General features: G+C 50.2%; 1 protein-coding gene across 4 annotated transcripts in view; it reads right to left on the bottom strand.

The window, feature by feature from the left end:
- Window positions 1-2,261: 2,261 nt before the first annotated feature.
- LOC119042595 (leukocyte immunoglobulin-like receptor subfamily B member 3) overlaps window positions 2,262-21,394 on the bottom strand; it is a 33,737-nt gene continuing 14,604 nt past the window's right edge. The window contains exons 9-13 of one of the 4 annotated variants that reach the window (XM_053656672.1): window positions 14,518-14,570; window positions 13,389-13,497; window positions 9,596-9,717; window positions 2,497-2,579; window positions 2,262-2,316 (exon numbers count right to left, since the gene is read on the bottom strand). In XM_053656672.1, the coding sequence (XP_053512647.1) occupies window positions 2,289-2,316; window positions 2,497-2,579; window positions 9,596-9,717; window positions 13,389-13,497; window positions 14,518-14,570 (395 nt within the window). In that variant the 3' untranslated portion in view covers window positions 2,262-2,288. Of the gene's footprint in view, window positions 2,317-2,496; window positions 2,580-4,826; window positions 4,930-8,245; window positions 8,757-9,595; window positions 9,718-13,388; window positions 13,498-14,517; window positions 14,571-20,933; window positions 21,039-21,394 lie in introns of those variants that run through there. The other 3 variants (XM_053656675.1, XM_053656671.1, XR_008389987.1) reach the window with 3 other exon arrangements.

Genomic DNA, 21,394 nt, shown 5'->3' with positions numbered 1-21,394 from the left:
TGAGGGTCACACTGGTCCATGTTCTTGTGAGTGTAGCTGGTGCCTGCATACACAGTTTCTCCAGCATTATGGGGATATGACCATATACATATAATGTATACATTATGGTCATAACTCTGTCTCTCCTCCTTTTACCTAGATCATTCCAATGTACTCCTCAAATGGGTTGAAGTAAGTTTTACCTCCAACACCAATTATTTGAATTCTGAGTCCATTTCTTTTCAGATTTGATACCTTTTCTCTTGACTTTTATGTGAATGTTCTGGGATTATGTTGTCACAATTTCACTGACACTGCGCCCTCACACTGTAGTAGAAATTATCACCTCTAAAAGATGATGAAATGCAGGTCAACAGAAGGCATGTGAGGAAGTTTGGGGCAGATGGCTTTTACTCAGTGGTGACGATGATTCTGTAATCTCCCAACTCTGCACTCAAGAAAGTCACATTGGCATTTTGGCTTGGCCATGAAAGGAGAATTTATACCACAGAAATTGGTAAGCGTGACAAGTCAGGGCTCTCTAACACATGTGTTTTCTGAGTAGCACCACCTGCTGTCCCTTCAAGCGATGACGTTTTGGGGAAATGGCACAGGTGGCATCTGATGGGGATGGGAAGGACTGTGGGAGCAGAGAGGGTGGTGGCATGGGTTTGGATCTGTATTTCCCAGGCTTGTATCTGACTTAGTACACTTAATCAGTTATTGAACCCAGGTTAACCCTGTGAGCTGAAGAGATATAGATTCAATAATGCTCATTTGGTAATGTGATTATAAACAAAGAACATTTTATTACGTAACAGTGGAGAAGGGTGTGAGGTTTTAGATATATGGACTCAAAGAAGCCATATGGGATGGACCCTTGTGTAAAAAAACAAGGGAGGTCATTTCAGGGAGGTCAACAAGAAGGAAGAGAAATTGACATTTAACGGAGGAAGAGCCCTGCACAGGGAGCACTCAGACACTCCCTGCACCCAAAGCTTGTTCACTGCCCTGGACAAATCGGCAGACAGATTCTCCACCTGTGGTCAGACTGTCCTTCATCTCCTCCATTGGGCTCCAGTCACCCTGAGAGAGCCCAGTGGGGCTGCAGGACAGAGCTCTGGGGAAGGTCCTGTGCCCCCTCCTTGGACAGAGCGAATCTGTCATAGTTGATGTCAGAGCGACACTGGAGGGTCAGGCTCTGTCCACAGGCCACAATGGGGCCCTGCTGGGTCAGGAGGGAGGGCTTCCCTGAGCCACCTGCAGGGACCAGACAGGAGTGACAGGGCTGCTCCTCCCATGAACCCTCCTCCTGCCTGGCCCCTAGATCCCTCTTTCTCTCTCTCTGTGTCTGTGTTCCCCTCACCCCACCTCTCACATGGGGCTCCTCTCTCTGCAAAGACCCCAGGAACCTGTCTGGAGCCTTAATCCCTGGATGGGACAATAGTGGAACACATCTGAGACCAAGAGCTCCAGGGAGTCACTGGGCTGTGACCACATGTGGGATCTGTTCCTGTAACAGCCACAGCATCTGAATGTCCACCTGTGGTTGGGGGTCACAGGGCCCACAGGGAACAGGGCCTGGGACTGCCCACTGGGGTGAGGCTGTGAGTCCAGGGTCCAGGAGAGCCTGTCTTCTCCTTCCTTGGTCAGAATGAACCTGTCAAATCCCTGCCATGAGCCACACTGGAGGGTCACGTTCTCTCCTGAGGTCACGACAGGGCTGGGCAGGGCTGAAAGGCTGGGTTTGCTACGGAATCCTGGAAGAGAAGGAGACAGCATGTTAAATGAGGCTCACACCTCCCTCACATCCCCTAGGGCTGGGCTGTGAGGAGGAGAACCCCTTCCTGAGGGCAGAGCCTGGGGTTGTGATCCTGAAGCCACCAGCTGCAGGGGGTCACTTGGCTCTGACCGGTCAGTGGGGCTGTGGTATTTACAATATCTCCCTGCATGGAAACTGTCAATGACAAACGGCCTTGTCTCCAGGCTCCAGAAGTTTCTCTCTGTCCCAGGATGTGCACATCTCTTCTTTATGTAGACAGTACTCCTGGGCCTCGAGGACCCCCTGACACCAGATGGTCACAGAGAACAGCCAGGGTGTGAGAGGGACTGGCTCAGCCCAGATGGTGGGTCTAGGGAGAATCCCTGGAAAGAATCAGAAGCTGCATTAGACAGACCTTCCCTGCCCCACATTTGCCAGCTCAGCCCATGTCCCTCCTCTTCTAACCCAGGACCTCTTGCTCCCTCCTGAACCCCAAGGGAAAAGTAGGAGGAGGGACAGGCATCTTGGGGAGGACTCACCATTTGGCTCACAGGTTTTCTGGCCCAGACTCAGCCCTGAAAGAGTCCTTGTCAGATTTGCACCTGGATGTCTGAGCTGATTCCCTTAACTCGGGGCCTCATCTGCTTTAACTGCCTGAACCTGAGGGTCCCCATGAACAAGCACGTGCAGCTGCCTCATCCCCTCCTGCTGCCTCATCCCCTCCTGCTGCCCCATCCCCATGCCCCACAACTGACCAAGGCAGAGAAGAGCAGGGAGGATGGACATGGTGCTGTCTGCTCTGACTGCTCCTGCTGTTCTGGTGGACGAGACCCTGGGCCTGGAGGACAGAGATGCACAGGATGTGGTGAGTCAGGGGCTGCTGCCACCCTTCTGGGTTCCCACCCCTGTGGACCCACAGCAAAGGGGATGGCCCCGCCCTGGGCCTGGCTCTGGGTTTTTCCATGACGACAGCTCCGGAGGACTCCTTGTCCTCTGGAGATGCTCAGCCCAGATTTTGGGTCTCTTCTCCCTACCAGGACCCTCTACCTGGTCTGTGTTCCTGTCAGAGAGGGCAGGACCCAGGTTGTGTTCCTCAGCCCACCCTCCACAGGCTGACACTAAATAGAACTCGCTACTCATTGTCTCAGCCTCCCACAAACAGCATTTACTTGTTTACTGATCACCTAGTAAAGCCGAGTGTGTCAGAGCTAGAAATGAATCTCTGATCCAGGAGACTGATTTTATGTATCTTGAGAACTCTTCTTGGCAGATAATGAGGGTTCTGAGTTGAAAGTGGAAATGACTGTGCTTTCAAAGGAGAAATGAGAAAAAATGTGAGAACACCTGGGATCATGACTAGATTTTGGTTGAGGAACACCTGTTTGTTTGCTTTTTAATTCTCATTGAAGCAGTATTCTTTGATTTTATAGACACAAGATGGGAGATCCAGACAAAGAGACATTGGGGAAGAACCCTTGATCAGTTGCATTTTACACATGACCTCACTGGGGATTGAACTCACAATCTCTGGTGTATTGGACAACACTCCAAGCAAGTAAGCTGCCAGGGCCAGGGCTGAGGGAAGGGGCCCTCAACACGAATGAGGTGGAACCCTAGGAGGTGGGAGTGAGAATACTCTGGAGAGGAAAGAATATCATAGGGAACTCTAGAGACAGAGACTGTCTGATAGCAGAAAGGGAGGTTGAAGTGGAGGTTGTTCATGGTCATGGTTCCCCCACCCAAGGCTAATGGATTAAGCTTGTGAGGCAGAGACGTTTACAGGAATGAACTGTTACAGTCACTCTGGGTTATGAATCTCATATGTGCCATGTGTCATAGAGGAACTAGAGCAGTGCAATGTGTGTCATGATGTGTAATGTGAACAGTAATTGAACTTCAGCCCTGTGTGTCTAACAGTATTAGATGAAAGGCTTCCATGGATTCATCACACAATCCATACATATTTTTAGCTGTCACAACACATGCAGAGAAGGGAAATTAGAAGAAATCTCAGTGTTGCTTCTAATCCTGTGCTTTTAGCTGGAAACATGGGAAGGAATTTGCTAGTCCTATAGAACTCTAAGATAGCAGAGATGGAGGAGAACAGATGGTCCATAGGAGGTGGTGTGAGTGTGTCTCTGTGTGTAAGTGTATATGTGTGTGAGTGTATATGTGTGAGTGTGTGTATGTGCGTTCACAGAATAACTGCACCCGTCTGGTTGAGGGAAGCAGCAGTGAGAGCTGAGGATGGAGGGTCACAGGTGGATGATTATGAACAGCTGTGAGTTCAGAAGAGTCTAAATTTACCCTAACACAGTGAGGACCATTAAAGAATTTTGAGCAGAAATGGACAGATTCTGAAAGGGTTTCAAAGACTGATGTAGCAGGTGAACTGAAAAAGAGTGAGGACTTAGAGCTTAGAACCCAGAAAGGAGGTAGATGTGACTGCTGCCGTGGGGACATGAAGAGTGGCCTTCCCTCTCTGCCTCCCCATTGACTGCAGACCCCAAGGAGCTCTCATGACAGTGAGCCAACAGGAGGGGCAGGGATGAGCCCGAGGTCTGTGCAAACACTCTGCACCTGCAGGAGAGCTCAGTGCTCCCTCCTGGTTCTGGAACACAGGGGCTGCATCTCACACTGTTTCCACCTGACTCTGTGTTTTTGTGAGATGTGGGCTCTCTCTTTCTCCATCTCCTTGTAAATTGTTTGGGTCATTTCATCCTCCTCAGAGCAACTTTGTTGCTGGGTGACACTCTCTTATTCAAACTGTGGACGTTGTTGAGGATTTAGGAAAGAATTGTGATTCATGGGAGTTCTGTGAGAGGCAGAACACCAGCCTCCACCCTTTAAATGTCAGTTGTTGCAATACCACATCCTGAATGGCTGAAGGACCCTGGAGAAGCCTGCTTCCTCTGTTGCTCTCACTTCCATCATTCAGAGCCCCGTGATACTAACCCCATTGGCCAGAATTCACTCTACTTGAGATATAGGGGGAAAGGGAACCAGACATGCAGATTTTGGTGGAGACGTTGGAGGTTTGTGAAACTGAAAAAGCAGAGGTACCTCGTCCAATGAAGCAGAGGGAGGGATCAGACTCTGACCACAGCACAGGGTCATATGATCACAACAGAGATGCTTGCAAGTGCAGTGGGCAGATCCCAGTCTTTCCTTCATGGGTGCTGGGACAGCTGGGGGAGTTGATGAAACAGGGTGAACTTCACACTCACTTTCAAACCATACACACAATCAATCCTAGATTCACAACAGACTGAAGAGTAAATCAATTACTAATTTTAGCAAAAAAAATGTAGAAAATATTTTTTCTTTGTGGGAAGCTTTTTAAAAATTAATTTTATTGTTATTCTATTGCAGTTGTCTCAAGTTTCCCCCACTTCCTCATTCTGCTTATCCCACTACCCTGCTCCCAGTCAGTTGGTACACTGTTGTCCATGTCTGTGGGTCATTCATAGATGCTCTTTGATTAGTCCTTTTCTTTTTTTCCACTATTATTTTCCTTCCCCCTCCTCTCTGGTCACTGCCAGTCTGGTCTATGTTCCCATGCTGGGGATTCTATTTTCTTCATTAGTTAATTTTGCTCATTAGATTTCTCTTATACGTGAGATCATATGGTTTTTGTCCTTCACCATCTGGCTTATTTCACTTAGCATGATATTCTCCAGGTCCATCTGTGCTGTTGTGAAAAGCAGGACTTCTTTCTCTCTCTCTCTTTCTTTCTTTCTTTCTTTCTTTCTTTCTTTCTTTCTTTCTTTCTTTCTTTCTTTCTTTCTTTCCTTCCTTCCTCTGTGTACTATTCCATTGCGTAAATGGAAGATTCACTTACTTGGTCCACTCATTTACTGGTGGGCACTTGGGCTGTTTTCAGCAGTTGGCTATTTTTAATAGTGCTGCTAGGAACATAGGGGTGCATAATTTCCTTTGAATTGGAGGTTCGGGATTCTTAGCTATATTCTCATGGGAGTGGGGGGGTGTGGAACAGGTGGAGGATGGCCAAGGGGCATAACTTGCGACCACTGTAATAAAACCACGATAAAATATTGACACAAAGAAACAGCAGAAAAGAGAGAGCAAGGTGTGTTTGATTGGGGGGTGGAGCTGTCCATGACCCAGTGCTGAATTCTACACCATCGATGGAGATTCACAAACAAAATAGGACAGAATCAGGGAAGATGTAGATGGTCCACGGTTTTGAGGAAAACTTCCTAGATACACGTGCACATTTTTGTCCAAAGCTGGACTCAGTTTGGACTCGGTCCAGCAGGATCTCTGGACAGTAGATGAGCCGTCCTCACTTGGGGATTCTGTGATGACTACTGTGAATTTACTTTGCAGTATCAGGTTTGTGCTGTTCTTACATTAGGAAAAGGGTTAAAATCTCTGTGGACCTGTTATAGCAGAGCTTTTGATGATTTCTTATTTAGTTATTAAATTGAAGACAAAGTGGCAAGATGTGGTGGGCAAGGTCCCCACACCACAGTCTGTACAGGGCACAAGGTACCTGTCACGTAGAAAGAGGACCAGCTCTGCTCACCCTAAAAATAGCAGGTGCTGAGGGACTGACCTGAGTCACGTTACTCAATACCCCACACGTCTAAAGTTGTCACGCTTAGTTTTCCTGAACCCCACAATCACATATGGATTTACATAGCTTGCTACCATTGGAAAGTCATAGTTCACTATTCTGTTTATAATATTCTTTATTTCTGGGCCAATCTAATCTATGAAAGTGGTTAATGATATAAAACTATTTTCAGAAGAAATATGAAATTTGTCTCCCACTTCATATTTATTAGATCTAGAGTCACTTGCATATTTTGTAGTCTGCTATGAGAAAAAAAAACACTCCCCCCCCCAAAAAAAAACAGTTAACCAGACCATTTGATTCTGCATTTTTAGAAGAGAAGAAAACTTGCAAGGTCTTGTTTTAGATGAAGTCATTTGTTGTGTGTGAGTAAAAACCCAGTTCCTTCCTTCTCTATGAAGAGAGCAGGACACACACACACACACACACACACACACACACACACACACACACACAGAGGGAAGGAAAGAGAGCTTGGTAAAATTGTTATAATAAATTACAATGAACTGCATGGCTTCACACAACAGGAATTTTATATTCTTTCTGAACTGGAGGCCAGAGAGATCACTGACAGATGAAGAAAAATGGATGGATAGATAGGTAGGTAAATGATAGACAAATAGGTAGAGAGATAGATAGATAGAGAGACTGACACACAGATACACGGACACACAGACAGTAGACAAAGGAATACATAGGTACAGAGACTCACAAACTCTGCATTTGCTGTTGTGACAGTTCATTGCATGTTGCCTATTGTAGGTGTGTCCTACCTCAGACTGTTGGGAGAGGTGGGCGTACTGAGGGGAGGAGGGCACGGGGGAACATGGTGGGATAGCTGTAATAGAGCAACAATTTTAAAAAAAGCAAAAAAGAAGCCTAAAAATGGAGTTCATTTTATCCAGGTTGATTGGCATATAAGTGACATATAACATTGTGTAAGTGTAAGGTGTGCAGTGGGTTGACCATATACATTTATACGTTGTATGATGATACCACTTTAGCGTTAGCTAGCAATAGAATCGAGAAGTCACATCGCTGCCATTTACTTTTTGTGGTGAGAATATTTCACACACACTGTCGCAGCTCCTTTCCAGTATATGACAGTCTTGTTAATGATAATCAACAGGCTGTCTGTGAGACCCCCAAAATGTGCCAATCTCATAACTGAAAGGCGATGCTCTCTGATCAACATCCCCACTCCCCGTAGTCACCACCATCCCACCCTCTGTTTCTACACGTTCGGCTGCTACAGATTCCACGTATATGTGAGATCCTGCAGTCTTGATCTCTCTCTCTGCGATCTGGCTGGGTTAACAAAATGTCCTAAAAATCCATTCATTTATGTTGTCTCAAATGTCAGGATTGTTTTCTTTACTTTTATTGGAGACACCCTATTGCAGATGTCTCCATTTCAGCACCCCACATTTACCCAGCTCCACGGAGCCCCCACCCCATTTCCTCTGGCCCTCATTGCATTGCTGCCAGTGTCTGTGGCTCATGCATGTATGTGTTTTGTCTAGTCCCCTCACCTACCTTCATCTGGCCCCTCCTCCCTGCCCTCTGTCTGCTCCGAGGTGTCCATGCCTCTGCTCCCATTTTGTTCTTTTTCGTGGTTGAATACTATTCCATTAGGTATAAGTATATATACATATATGTATATGATCATTATGAAAATGGTTATTTTGAGAGGTAGCCCTCCACTCAGCTGTCCCTTCAAATGCCAAGTGAGGGCAGTTCTGGGGAAATGGGATGCGTGGCATTGGATACAGACGTAAAGGATAATGGGGTTGGAGGGGGGGTGGGATCACTTTGTATTCATCTTTCCAGGGTCACATCTAATTGAGCCCTTTTTAAAAAAAATTGGATTGATTCCTGGTTAACTCCTGTGAACTGAGGAGATGAAGACTCAGTAATGCCTATTGGGTCATGTAGTGATTACAAATAAAGAACATTTTATTACATAAAAGTGGAAGGGAGAATGAGGTTTTAGATGCATGGACCCCAACAGGTATGTGGGAAGAACCCTCACGGCATAAGGGTGAGGGAAGAAGGGGGTTGTTACAGGGAGTCAGCAAAGAAAATGGGAGAGAAAAACAGATATTTAAGGGAGGAAGAGCCCTGCACAGGGAGCACTCAGACACTCCCTGCACCCAAAACTTGTTCACCCCCTTGGACACATCAGCAGTTTCCCAACCTGTGTTCAGACTGTCCTTCACCTTCTCCTGGGTCATCAGATGGGCTCCATGGCTCCCCCTCTCTATGAATAGTGCCCTGCCCCCTCTGTGTTCACATCCTGGCTGCAGCCTGGGTCATTCTCTCACTGTCCTGAGCCTGAAACAGCAGCACCCCAAGGACCACCAGCCACACATGCACAGGTGAGATTCTCCACAGTGTAATCTTGGGAGTGGGAGTCTACAAAGTGGGGAGACAGAAGTCACCATGGTCAGGAAGACCAAAGTCACCCCAGAATCCAAGATGTCCACCCAGCACACCTGCCTCCCTCTGGCAGGACCTGACCCTCTGCACCCAGCACCATAACTGAGGATTCTCCCGCTCCCCACTCCTGGGGACTGAATTGTTCTGTGATGGGCTGATGGTATCAGCTGCCCCTGAGGATCATGAAATGAGGGTGTGACTGAGGACCTGGGGAGACATGAGCCTCCCTCCTGGGGTCTGTGCTCCCCGATGCCCCACTTCTCAGACTGTGAGTTTCACAGGGGCATGTCATGAGCCTGGACATGACTCTGCCAGGTCTCTGTCTCCTCATTGGACCATCTCAGCCTGCCTGGCATCTCTGGATTCAGAACTCATTCTGAGTCACTTTGTTAGGAGCTGTATCCGAAGGTTCAGGATGAGGGATAAAAATGGTGTCCATTCAGCAGTGAGTAAGAGCCATGTGTTCTGCATTTAGTGGGAGACACAGAACTCATGAACTTATTTGCCTACAGCTGGGGACCCAGGGTGCATGGGGGAGGGACTGGTGTCAGGGGGTCTTGAGTGTCCTGCCGGTGGAAGGCCCTGGGTCCCAACATTTATTACTGACTCAGACTCTGCAGGGACAGGTCCCTGGGCTAAGGAGATGCTGGAGGGGGAGCAAGCACAGCCTGACTTTCTCTGTCTCCAGAGTTCCCATTAAAGATACACAGTGGGGCTGTCAGGGTGGTTGAACTTGGCTTGCAGGGCTGCTGTCACTTGCCCTGGTTCATAGCCCATCAACATGACCTCAGTGACCATATTCTCAGAGGACTGACCTGTTCAACAAGGTTAGACGGGGAAGAATGTCCAGATGTCCTGTCTGTTGATGGGAGCTCCCACTGGTTCTCCTGCTTGGTGGCACCAGCAGGTGCAGGTTCAGAAGATGCTGTGGTGGACGCTAGAGGGACAGATGCAGGGGCGGGAGTGTGAGTGGGATGCAGAAAGGGGTGGAGGTGGGACCTGCCCCACAGCTGGGGCTCTGGGGATGGCTGCTGGGCGTGGCCTGTAGATGGGCGGGGCCCAGGATGGCCAGGCTTCTGCGAACCCGCAGAGGAAGGCGTGGAGGTGGGGGTGTCATTTCTCTCTTGCTGAGTGGTTCCTCCTCCACCCACAGAACCTGGGCAAGGGGCCGGGCTGGCGAGGCTGTGGGCAGGCTCAGCTCCATAGGCTCAGTTACAGGCAAAACGTTTTCAAGTTTTTACCTTTGAGCATTATTTCCTTTATAAACCTTTTGAAAGGTGCTTTGATAAATGATACAAAATTTCTGTTATTTCTTAAGAGTTTTTTCACTATAAATTTGTGCCATATTTCAACAAAAGTTTTGCCTCTGTTGATATCTTTTTTTAAGATTTGAATTCTACCGATTGATTTTTTAAAAATATGAAACCAAGCATGCATCTCCACAAACACATACCTGCCTAGTCGGGTTGGATGATGCAGTTTTTGCTTTGATGCATCTTGGTGATGTTTTGTTTAGGACTCTGCACCTGACTGCAGGTGAGAGAGCTTCCTGTGAGGTTCCCTCTTGGTAGCTCCCTCGTTTAGTTTCGTCATCAACTGATTTCTGGCCTGATAAACTCTGTTGTGGGATGTGCCTTTCTTCTCTGTTCTCAGGAGAAATGCATGTAGGGGTGTTGTGTGTATGTTTCTATATCTAAGTGTACGTGTGTGTGTTTCATACATGCATGAGTGTTGTGAAGCACTTACCAGTGAAGTTTTTCAGACTCCGAGTTCACTTTGCAGGAATATTTTTTAAAATATATTTTATTGATTATGCCATTACAGTTATGCCATTATGCCATTCCCCCCTCCATTCCCCTCCACCCTGCACACCCTCTCCCACCCACCTTCCCCCCTTTAGTTCATGCCCATGTGTCACAAGTTCTTTAGATTCTATATTTCCCACACTATTCTTGCCCTCTCCCTGTCTATTTTCTACCTACCATCTATGCTACTTATTTTCTGTACCTTCTCCCCCCTCCTCCTCTCACTCCCCTATTGCTAACCCTCCATGTGATCTTCATTTCTATGGTTCTACTCCTGATCTAGCTGTCCTTTTAGCTTGCTTTTGTTTTACATGTGGTTGTTAGTAACTGTGAGTTTGCTGTCCTTTCACTGTTCATCTTTTTTACCTTCTTTTTCTCAGATAAGTCCCTTTAACATTTTATATAATAAGGGCTTGGTGATGATGAACGCCTTGAACTTGACCTTATCTGAGAAGCACTTTATCTGTTCTTCCATTCTAAATGAAAGCTTTGCTGGATAGAGCAATCATGGTTGTAGGTCTTTGGATTTCATGACTTGGAATACTTCTTTCCAGCCCCTTCTTGCCTGTAAGGTCTCTTTTGAGAAATCAGCTGACAGTCTGATGGGAACTTCTTTGTAGGTGACTATCCCCTTATGCCTTGCTGCTTCTAGGATTCTCTCCTTCATTTCAATCTTGGTTATTGTAATTATGATGTGCCTTGGTGTGTTCCTCCTTGGGTCCACCTTATTTGGGACTCTCTGAGCTTCCTGGACTTCCTGGAAGTCTATTGCCTTTGCCAGATTAGAGAAGTTCTTTTTTATTATTTGTTCAAATAAATTTCCCACTTGCTCTTTCTCTTCCCCTTCTGGTACCCCTATAATTCGGATGTTGGGATGTTTAAAGATGTCCTGGAGGTTTCTAAGCCTCTCCTAATTTTTCTGAATTCTTGTTTCTTCATTTTTTTCTGTTTGGTTGTTTCTTTCTTCCTTTTGGTTTACTCCACTGATTTAATCTGAGTTTTCTTTCCATCACTATTGGTTCCCTGTGCATTTTGCTTCATTTCACTTAGTGTAGCCTTCATTTTTTCATCTAATTTGCAAGTAAAATCAATCAGCTCTGTGAGCATCCTGATCACCAGTGTTTTGAACTGTGCATCTGATAGATTGGCTCTCTTTGTTGCTTAGTTGCATTTGCTGTGGAGCTTTGATCTGTTCTTCCATTTGGGCCATATATATATATTTTTGTATTATCGTGCCTGTTACATATGAGGGGTGGAGCCTTAGGTGTGCACCTGGTAGGGGTAACCCATGTTGCTGGGGGTGGGATCAGAGAGGGAGCAATGGCACTTCTTTCACGTTCTGTCGGATTTCAGTCCCCTCTGCCACTTTCCACAAGCTGGCACCTTTTCAATTGGTGCTTTTAGGCTTTATTTGCCATCGCTGGGGCCCTGGGTTGCACAGTCCATCTTACTGCCCATTTTTGCTTAGGTGTTTACGAGGGTGGGACAACCCAGTCACTGGTTTGTGATGCTGTATATGGGGTGGGGCCAGAGAGGGAGCAATGGTGCTTGTTCTGTGTTCTCTCAAACTTTGGTCCCCTCTGCCACTTCCCACAAGCAAATTGGGCCCTTCTGGTGCTGGTTCCCAGGTGGGTGGGCTTGTGTATGTTCTAGGACCCTGTGAGTCTCTCCAACAAACTTTCCTGTGAGGCTGGGAGCCTCTCCCAGCACCTTGACCCCTGAAAGTTCTTTCAATCAGTGCTTTTAGGCTTTATTTCCCTGCACTGGGGCCCTTTATTTCCCTGTTCTGGGGCCCTTTATTTCTCTGCACTGGTCTGTCTCACTGCATGTTTTTTGCCTGGTTTATCTTCGCGGGAATGTGTGTCCGCAGTCAGCCAACCGCCTTGTGCGTCTCACTGGGATTGCTCATTTCCTCCCCACACCTGGTTCTGCCAACCACTGCCTCTTCCTGCCAGGACTCATCTTCACCAGCTGCTGACTCTGCCCCTCTTACCAGTTTGGATGAATGGTTCGTTGTTGTCGGACTTTGGTATAGTTCAATTTTCTGTTTGTTCTGGTTGTGTTTTTGTTTCTAAATCTTTGTTGTCCTTAAATTTGGTTGTGCGAGGAGGTACAATATTTCCACCTACACCTCCATCTTGGCCAGAAGTGCAGGGAAATTTTTAATTACAAGGTCAATACAGTTAGTCCATAGACAGTGCAGACTTTCAGATCTCACCCACATACAAGTGAAGTAGCACGGACCTTGTGCTGTGTGGTCTGACTTACCCCACGTAGCAGGACACGCTCACGGTGCCTCCGTGTTGCCCCACTGACAGGATTTCATCTCTGTGACCGAGTGACACTTCATCGCACAGGCTGCCACAGCTTCATCTCAGCACGTGTGGGAGGACACTTAGGTGGTTTCTATGTCTTCGCCTTTTTTTTCCTCTAAGATGTTCATTCATGGTTGTTAATGTTCCATTTTGTAGGACTGATATGTAGTATTTACATTCATTGAAAGCATTCTCTCCCTTCTCTTTTGATTCTAAATTCACATGTTGATGCTTGAGAAGTCTGTTGCTCTGATTCCAAAGTGTAGGGATAGGACTTATCTGTGATTGCAGAATCAGGGGACTCCCAGAGGGTCCCAGAAGCTGCTGGGGGTCCATGTCAGGTTAGCAGGCTCCCTGGAGTCACTAGTGAGTGTCCTTGGGCAGCCCCTGTGCTTTCTGGGGTCCCTGCAGGCCCCCTTTCTGAAGCGTGGGGTCTGGGTCCTTCCTGGGCTAGTGGACCGTCAGAGAAGCATACACACTGGGCTCACCTGGGGGCCGCTCTGATGGGGAGGAAGGGGGTGCACTTGTCTGCTGTCTGAGGCCCAAGTGGGTCAGGTGGGCGTAGGTCACATCCTGGGGGCCAACAGATGCAGCAGCCTGGAACAGGGGGACAGTGAGAGGATGAGTTAGGATTTTGGAAGCCTGCAGCTTGGAGAGGATGGGACCCACCTGACTGTCTATCTGTCTGTCCTCTTCTGTTTGTCTGCCCTTCATGTCCAGCAATTCCTCTGACAGGGGGGAAGGAGAGGGGGCCATTCCCTGCCTAAGTCTTGATCTTGAGCAGGTCACAAGGGCATAGGTCACTCCCTGGGGATTGTCATGGGTCCTGTTCTGCTGCAGAGAGACAGTGAGACAGACCAGCGTGTCCTTGACCCCATGGTTGAAACCCTCCAGTCAAGTGTCCACATGGTGTCAGAGTGACAACTTAAACTTCAGATCAGATGAGGTCACTCTCCTGATGGAGTCTGCAGGGACTCCCTGAGCCTTGGGGCTCCTGGTGCTTCTATAAATCTGACTCTTAACCTAACACTCTGTGTCTTGTTCATTCAGCTCCAGCCACAGGGCCCATCTAGCTGAAGCAGCAGGTCCTGCCTCAGGATCTTTGCACCTGCTGTTTTCCCTGTTCTGCCCCCTCATCACACACTCTATCCCCTGCTCTTGCTTCATTCTCCTTTACAGCACTTGGCTCTCAAGGATGCCTGTTTGCATGTGTCTCCCTCACCCTCAGGTGAGCTCGAGGAGGGTGGGGACAGGCTTCTCAGGGCTGCACTGGGGCACTGGCATGGAGCTGGTAACCAGTGAGTTCCTGTCACAGCTGCTGCATGAGTGAGTGACGGGACCCTGTAACCTACAGGTCATTCAGTCATTCATGTCTCCTCCTGAGACCTGGGGCTGCACAAGGTCACACAGAGGATGAGGGGCCAGCATAGGGGACCACCTAGGAGGGGTCATGAGGACATAGGAAAGATGGGGCAGTGAGTCACAGCAGGACAACCTGGTGCCCAGAAGGGGAGGTCAATGTGGACACTGCTGAGAACCAGGGGAGATGAGGACTGGAGTGAACTGGGGAACAGGAAGGTCCTTGGTGGGTATCCTGGACAGGAGCAGGGGTCTCACCTGAGGGTCTAGCTCCATGCCCTCCCCAGGCTGTGGGTCCTTCATGGCAGCATCTGGAGGGGAATAACAGGGTGTATCTCCAGGCAGGATCCCAAAGATCTCATGGCTGCAGACCTGCCTGGTCCCAGATGGGTCACTAACCCAGGAGTGGGGTGAGGGGACAGGTCAGACTGCATGGATTTCAGTTTCTCTCACCCCTGACCCTGCACCCTTCCAGGATTTCCCCTTCCCTGTCACCTCCTGAACTCCCTGTGACAACCCCTGAGGGCAGCTGTCCCTTCCTCTTTCACAGGGGCTCTTCCTGGTATCTGCAGCTGGGCTGGAGGACAGACAGTCTCAGTCCTGGGAGGGCAAGGACCTCCCCTGTTGTATTCAGGAGGAAAGAAGGAAACTGTAACACACTTGAGTGGATGTTTCATATCTGAGGAGACTGGAGACCTTCAATTCGTACACAAGTTCTGACATTGAGTGTTTACTTTCTAGATTTTCTGATGTGAGATTCTGGAGAAATCTGTTTCTCAGCTCACCTTCCCCATCTATTTGTTTCCTGGGGCAGGTGAGCTGAGCCCTTCTCTCCTGTGACCCAGGTCACCCCCTTTCCTACTCACCCAATGTCCTGCCTTTGCTTTGATTCTGGTGTCGAAGGAGGAAGAGGAGGAGGAGGAAGAGCAGCAGGACAAGGGCCACTGAGACTCCGATCAGCACATTCCAGTACCATTGGAGACCTTGGGCTGGAGTGATGTCATGAATGAGCCAAAGGTGTCATTTAATGAGCACCTACTGTGTGCGAGGCATGTGCTGGGGTCTGTTGTTCATCTCCTATGACCTCACAGCCCTCATGCACCAGGAATGGCTGACCCACCGACCAGTCCACTGCAGCTCAGGGCTGGGATTGGACCCTGGGACCTGGGTTCCTTGTGCTGTCCTCATGCTGCCCCCAGGTGGTCACCAGCTCTGAGCTCCGGGCTCCTCACCTGCTGGGGGCCTCTCTTGTCTCACCTGGAGCTGAGAGTCCTTGTTTTTTACCTGCCCCCAGCACAGCAGGGACACCATAGGGACAGAGGCATGGGGTGAACCCTGACAACCCCTTGGGAAGATCAGCCTGGGCTCAGGTTCTACCTTCCTGAGTTCCTGAGGCTCCTTATGTCACTAATGTCACCACAGGCCTGTGAGCAGGAGGGGACTAGGGATGAACAGACATGAACCTGACACTCACAGAGGAGAAGGGACCACCCAGCCCAAGAGCAGGAGCAGCAGAGCAGGGACCTGGACCAGGACTGACTCCAGCCCTTGTTCCCTCCTCTGAGCTGAGTCTGAGCTGACAGAAAGGACCTGGGTTTCTCAGACCCTTTTCCTGTGTGTCCCTCTTTGCATATTTTCTTCATCGCTGCTACAGAGTGGACATCCCACATAACATCACGTCCTGGGGGGCTTCCCTGTGAGGTGCCCCCTCCCAGGAGGTCAGAACCAGAACTGAAAGAAAATCTAAGCTCTGGGCCATGATTCTCTCCTTTTACACTTGGAGACACTGAGGCACAGGGAGGGGAAGGGTGTGTCCAAGTCAGAGCCTCCAGAGGTACCTGAACTTGCACAGGACTCAGCCCCTGTCCCCCATGGACGCACCCATCACCTCCCCACAGAGACCCTCTCTTACTGCTGGCCTGGCTTGGTGGTAGAGGAAAGAGACCAATCCTCAGAGCCTCCTGGGAATCGGAGGTGAAGGTTGTGTGTGGTCTTCTCCCTATTTGGGCTTGTCTACCTCTGCCTTGGGTGGGACCACCAAATATCCCTTTGCCACAACCAAACAACATGTCACCTGCCTGCCTCACAGCCCTGGGGGCCCCATGATCACCCAGAATCCCTGCCTGGCCCCCACACCCCACCAGAGGACAGGTGTGCCAGAGTGGGTGACCTGTTTCTCTCGGGGAGCAAGGCCTCTGCCTGTCACCATGCTTGTCTCGGCCTCTTAGTCTCTGGGAGAAGGAGGGGGATTGGGATGGTGCCCCTGGTCTTTCCTCCCTTTGCCAAGCCCAGCCTCCCTGGGTCCCAGGAAATTGTCTGGGCCTCAGGGATGAGGGTGAGGATGAGGCAGGGAAGGTGGCTCTGGCTTTTCCATCCCTCTGGGAGGTAGGAGTCCCCTTGGACTGGCCCCCCTTTGCTAATCTCCTTGCTCCTTATCCTAAAGGTTCCATGGGGGACGGAGTCCTGAACTGACCATGAGGGCACAGGGGTGGGGCTGGGGCTCCTCACCTGAGACCAGGAGCTCCAGGGGGTCACTGGGCTGTGACAGCAGGAAGGGGGAGGAGCTGAGTGAGCTGTAGCACCTGTAGGTCCCGTAGTGGCTCCAGGTCACAGGGCTGATGGTGAAGTTGGCCTGAGAGGGGGCAGCTGTGTCCTGGAGACGAAGCTGCTGGGGAGGGTCCAGGGACCCCTCCCTGTGCAGGTGGAAGGTGTCAGCTCTGACCTCAGATCGACACTGCAGGGTCACCTTAGCTCCCCAGGGCACTGAGGGTCCTGGCTGGGCTGAGAGGGAGGGTTTCCTGTAGTTTCCTGGAGAGAGGAAGGCTGTGATGTGCAGAGAATCACTTCTCCCTCCATGTCCTTGACCCTGAGCTGAGGGACCGTGTCCTTCCCCAGGGACACTCTCTGAACCCTGTCAGCTCCTCTCAGTCCGTCTGAGTGGGTGTCTTTTTTCTCCAGGCCCCTCACTCCCCTTCCTCACCCCCTCCCCTAGATCTCAGCCCACCTTAGCCTCTGCTAAGACCTTCACCTGAACCCCATCACCTGTGAACTTGAGGTGCAGATGGTCACTGGCCTGTGACCACACATTGGGGTTGGAGCTGGAGGAACCATAGCATCTGTAGGTTCCCCCCATGGGAGGAGCTCAGGGGGCCCACAGGGAAGACAGCCTGCCACCTCCTCTCATAGGATCTCTGTTCTGATTTCCTGCATTGGGGCAGCACAGCTCCTCCCTCTTTCAGCAGGTGGACAGTGTCCATTTTGGACTGTGAGCTGCACAAGAGGGACATGTTCCCTTCTGAGTTCACCACCAAGCCTGGGTGGGCTGAGAGGAAGAGTACACTGTCCACTCCTGAAGAAGAAGGAAGACCTAACTTCAAGGGGACCATCGCCCCACCTCCCCCAGGTGTGGGATGTGAGGAATGAGGCTTCCCTAAAGCCACACTCTGGCCCCTTCATCCTCTGAGGAGGAACCCTCAGTGGGGAGCAGACCCAGGTTCCCCCTTACCTGTCAGCACCAAGAGCAGGGGCTCACTCCTCTCAGACACTGTGTCCCCAGTGCTGTATGCACACTGGTACAGCCCTGTGTACTGTGAGCTCATGGACTGAATGAGGAACCCGGTCTTGTTGCTGGAGGCCTGTGGGATGCTCGTATCTGAGGGCTCAGAGCCCCTCTCTTTATACAGAATGTAGCCATCCGCCTGCAGAGACCCCTGACACCAGACGGTCACAGGGCTCCCCTTGCTGACGATGGGGCCTGGGTCAGCCCAGATGGAGGGTTTGGGGGGAACTCCTGGAAAGGAATCAGACCTGCAGCATCAGGAGGGTTCTTGTCCCCTCAGTTTCCCAGGCTGTCATTCCAAGGCCCCTCCCACACTGGTCACCATCAGCCCAGACCCCCTGTGTGTCCCCCAGCTGCCCAGGGGCATCATTGTGCTGAAGCAGGAGCTCTAGGGGAGGACTCACCTGCCTGAACCTGGTGCCATGGGCCCCAACACAGCCCTGGAAGAGAGTCCCTGTGAGATTTTCCTTCACCCACACACAGAAGCTCCAGGCCTGGCCTGGGCCCCTGCTGAGCTGATATCTTCTCTCCTTAGAATCTCTGCCCCCCTGAGCCTCTTGGGTCCTGGGACCCTTTGGGAAGGGAACCTGGGAGAGAAGGGGACTCACCCCTTTCTTTCTCCAGAACTCACCAAGGCCCAGAAGGACAATGAGGGTCGGGGTCATGATGCGTCTCCCAGTGATGCAGATGATGTATGAAGTCCACAGAGCCAACAGGACAGCTGAACACACAGGATGTGACAAGATTCTGGCTCTGTGTGACAGACAAATCACAGTTTCCTCTATAGCTGCAACCTGCCCTCCCTGAGGGGTGGTGAAGGAGACAGCAGGTCCTGGCACCATGGAGACCAGATCTCAGTCTCTGCAGACCCCACATGTCCTGCACCCACCTCATGTGACACCCAAATCCGGAGGGTGACACCTAGCCCAGAACATGAGGGCAGAGGACGCCAGGCAGGACTCAGGAGCAGCCCAGTTCCTGTTGCATTTCTGATTCTGCCTGTTTTACAACCCATGTAACCGTGGGCAATTCACATCCTTTTCCTGAGACAACGTAAAGGCAAAGTTTCTTCCGGCCTTTCTCCATCCCTCAAACTGGCCAATATTTCCTGAGCCGGTGCCCAGTCCAGGCATGAAGTTCATTGGGGAAGGTGACTGACTCCTCCCCTGGACACACCCAGTGCTGGTTAGTGACATCAGGCAGGACAAATATGTAGGCAATGGATGATGTGGGTGTCGTGTTAGTAAGTTTCAGAGGAGGAAATGGAGCACAGAGAGACTCCATATTGGTGGACGCCATGGAGTGTGGGGACCTGCAGGTGAGAGAGGGTCCGGGACACACTAGGGGTCAGCAGAGGGGGGTCAGAGGATCCTTGAGCAGGAAGAGGCTGATTATTGTCAGAGCTGTGAGTCACCAGGCTGTGCTGTGCCCTGGTCCCACGGGGCCCCTGCTCCCTGCAGGGACTCCTGGGTTTGATCTTTCAGGTAAGGGAGCACTTTTGAGTAAAGGAATGTGTGAGCAGGTTGCTGCTTTGAGAAGATGACGTTCTGTGGGAATAGGCTGTAGGAGTGAGGACTAGATGATAAACTGTGACAAAACTCCAGCCCTCATCTAACACCGAGGCTATGAGCTGATCAGTATTCTGTGTGGTTTATGAGAATTTTTTATGTAACCCAACACACATCCCAGAACACAAATATGATTGAAGCTGAATGAAAAGAGGTGGGAACATTTCTTTGTCATTATGTTGGTCTAGGAGGTGTACAGAGTGTGTTCTGTTCTGATGGGCTCAGGGGCGCCCATGACAAGCCCAGTGTGGCCATGACCCAGGTGTGTGAGTCTGAGGAGGGGAGGTGGGCAGAAGGAAGGTTCTGCTTTGTAGGGACCAGTCGTCTCTGCTTGGCATGGAGAGTTTAGCTCAGCCTCATCTCCAACAACATGGACCAGCAGGTACACCCACTTGGATGTGCTGGAGTGAGGTGGGGACCTGTGGAAAGACTTTGTGCAGGGAGGGTCTGTGACAGGTAAGTTCAGGTGCATGGGAGTGAAACCTCTCAGCTGGGAGTGAGGGACCACAGGAGGCCAGAGAGGAGAATGATGGGGTCACACCCCCATGATGTTCTGGGTCTCCATGTGAGTGTGGCTGTGAAAGGGAACTGGGTCCCAGAAAGAGGGTCTCAGGGTCAGAGCTGTGGGTGTGTTCATCAGTGGGGGGAAGAGAAGGAAGAGCTGAGGGTTTGTCTGATCTGTTTGGGTGGCCTGGGGAGCCTGTGGGGCTGTCTCTAGACCACCCCAGTGAGGGGCACAGGGGTGGGGAGAGGATTACAACATGGTCACCTGACCCACTGCAAGAGCCACTTGCCCTCCTGGCCATGTGTGTGGTTTGGTTTCTCCCTCTCACTTCCTCTCTCTGACTTCCTCATGTCTGTGAGCAGGAGACCTTCTCTCCATCTGTCCCCTCCGGGCCCCTGAGCACATCTGCCTCCTCACTGCCCTGCTCTGTGAGGGGTAACCAAGCATCTGACACAGGTCACTCCATCTCCAGGTGCTGGGCAAAAGCACCAGTTGCAGACAATTCACAGGTTTTAAGCCAAGATGAGGGGAAACATAATTGACCGTCTATTCTGAGTCAGTCCCTTCCTCTCTCCCTTTTCCCTCAGTGCAGACAAGGGTAGAAGCCCAGCTCTCACGGGTGTTGTGAGGATCAGCAGAGCCTGAGACATGGAGAGGCTCCATCTGTGTCATTTTTGGACCTGATTAAGACACTGGCATGAGAGACTTGTCGGAGGAAGGGCTACCCGGAAGCTGCATATGTATCCCCCAAGCCTTCAGGGGGCATCAGAAGCTACAGGGCACATTTTGTTGAATGACAGGTGGGCCCAGACTGAGGGGGGACAGGTAGGATGCTGCTCGTCCTGGATCCTGGACTCACCACACTCAGGAGTGAGGGCGGGAATCCCCCCAGGGGCTGAGCCTGAGCACTGGGCACTGAGGGCATCTCAGACCTGGTGGGAGTCCTGCCTCCTATAAAACTGCCTGGGGATGTGGGGCCACTTCTAAGGTAAAAAGTGATCCACAGGGAACCATGGCCATTGACTTGCATTTTTTTATATTGATGTAAAATTTATATAACATAAATTTGAGCCTTTAAAAGCATGTAACAGTGGAGTTTAGTAAAATCCCAAGTTGGACCATCACTGGCATGTAGTTTGAAGAGATTCTGATGATGTCAAAATAAAACACAAAGCCTTCAGTCTCTCATCTCTCCTCCTCCTCAGCCCCCGACCAGCCCACCTGACTCCCATCTCTATGGGTTTCCTCCTCCTGGACACTTCACACAAATGCAGTTACAGGAAACGTGATCTTTTCTGTGTGGCTTCTGTCACTTAGCTGCAGATGTTGACGTTCACCCACTAGGTAGCAGGTGTTGGTACTTTGTTTTTATGGCTTAAAAAGCTCTTCCAGGTTATGAAGACACCACATTTGTTTGTATTAGTGGGATCCAGCATGAAGGCGTGTGTGGATGTGAACCCAAACCAGCCATGTGGGGCGGCCCTTCATGTCACAGGGGTGACA

This window comes from Artibeus jamaicensis, unplaced genomic scaffold (genome assembly GCF_021234435.1).
Source record: "Artibeus jamaicensis isolate MK-2021 breed Jamaican fruit bat unplaced genomic scaffold, CSHL_Jam_final scaffold_2693, whole genome shotgun sequence".
Lineage (NCBI taxonomy): Eukaryota > Metazoa > Chordata > Mammalia > Chiroptera > Phyllostomidae > Artibeus > Artibeus jamaicensis.
This window is presented reverse-complemented; position numbering and strand designations above follow the sequence as displayed.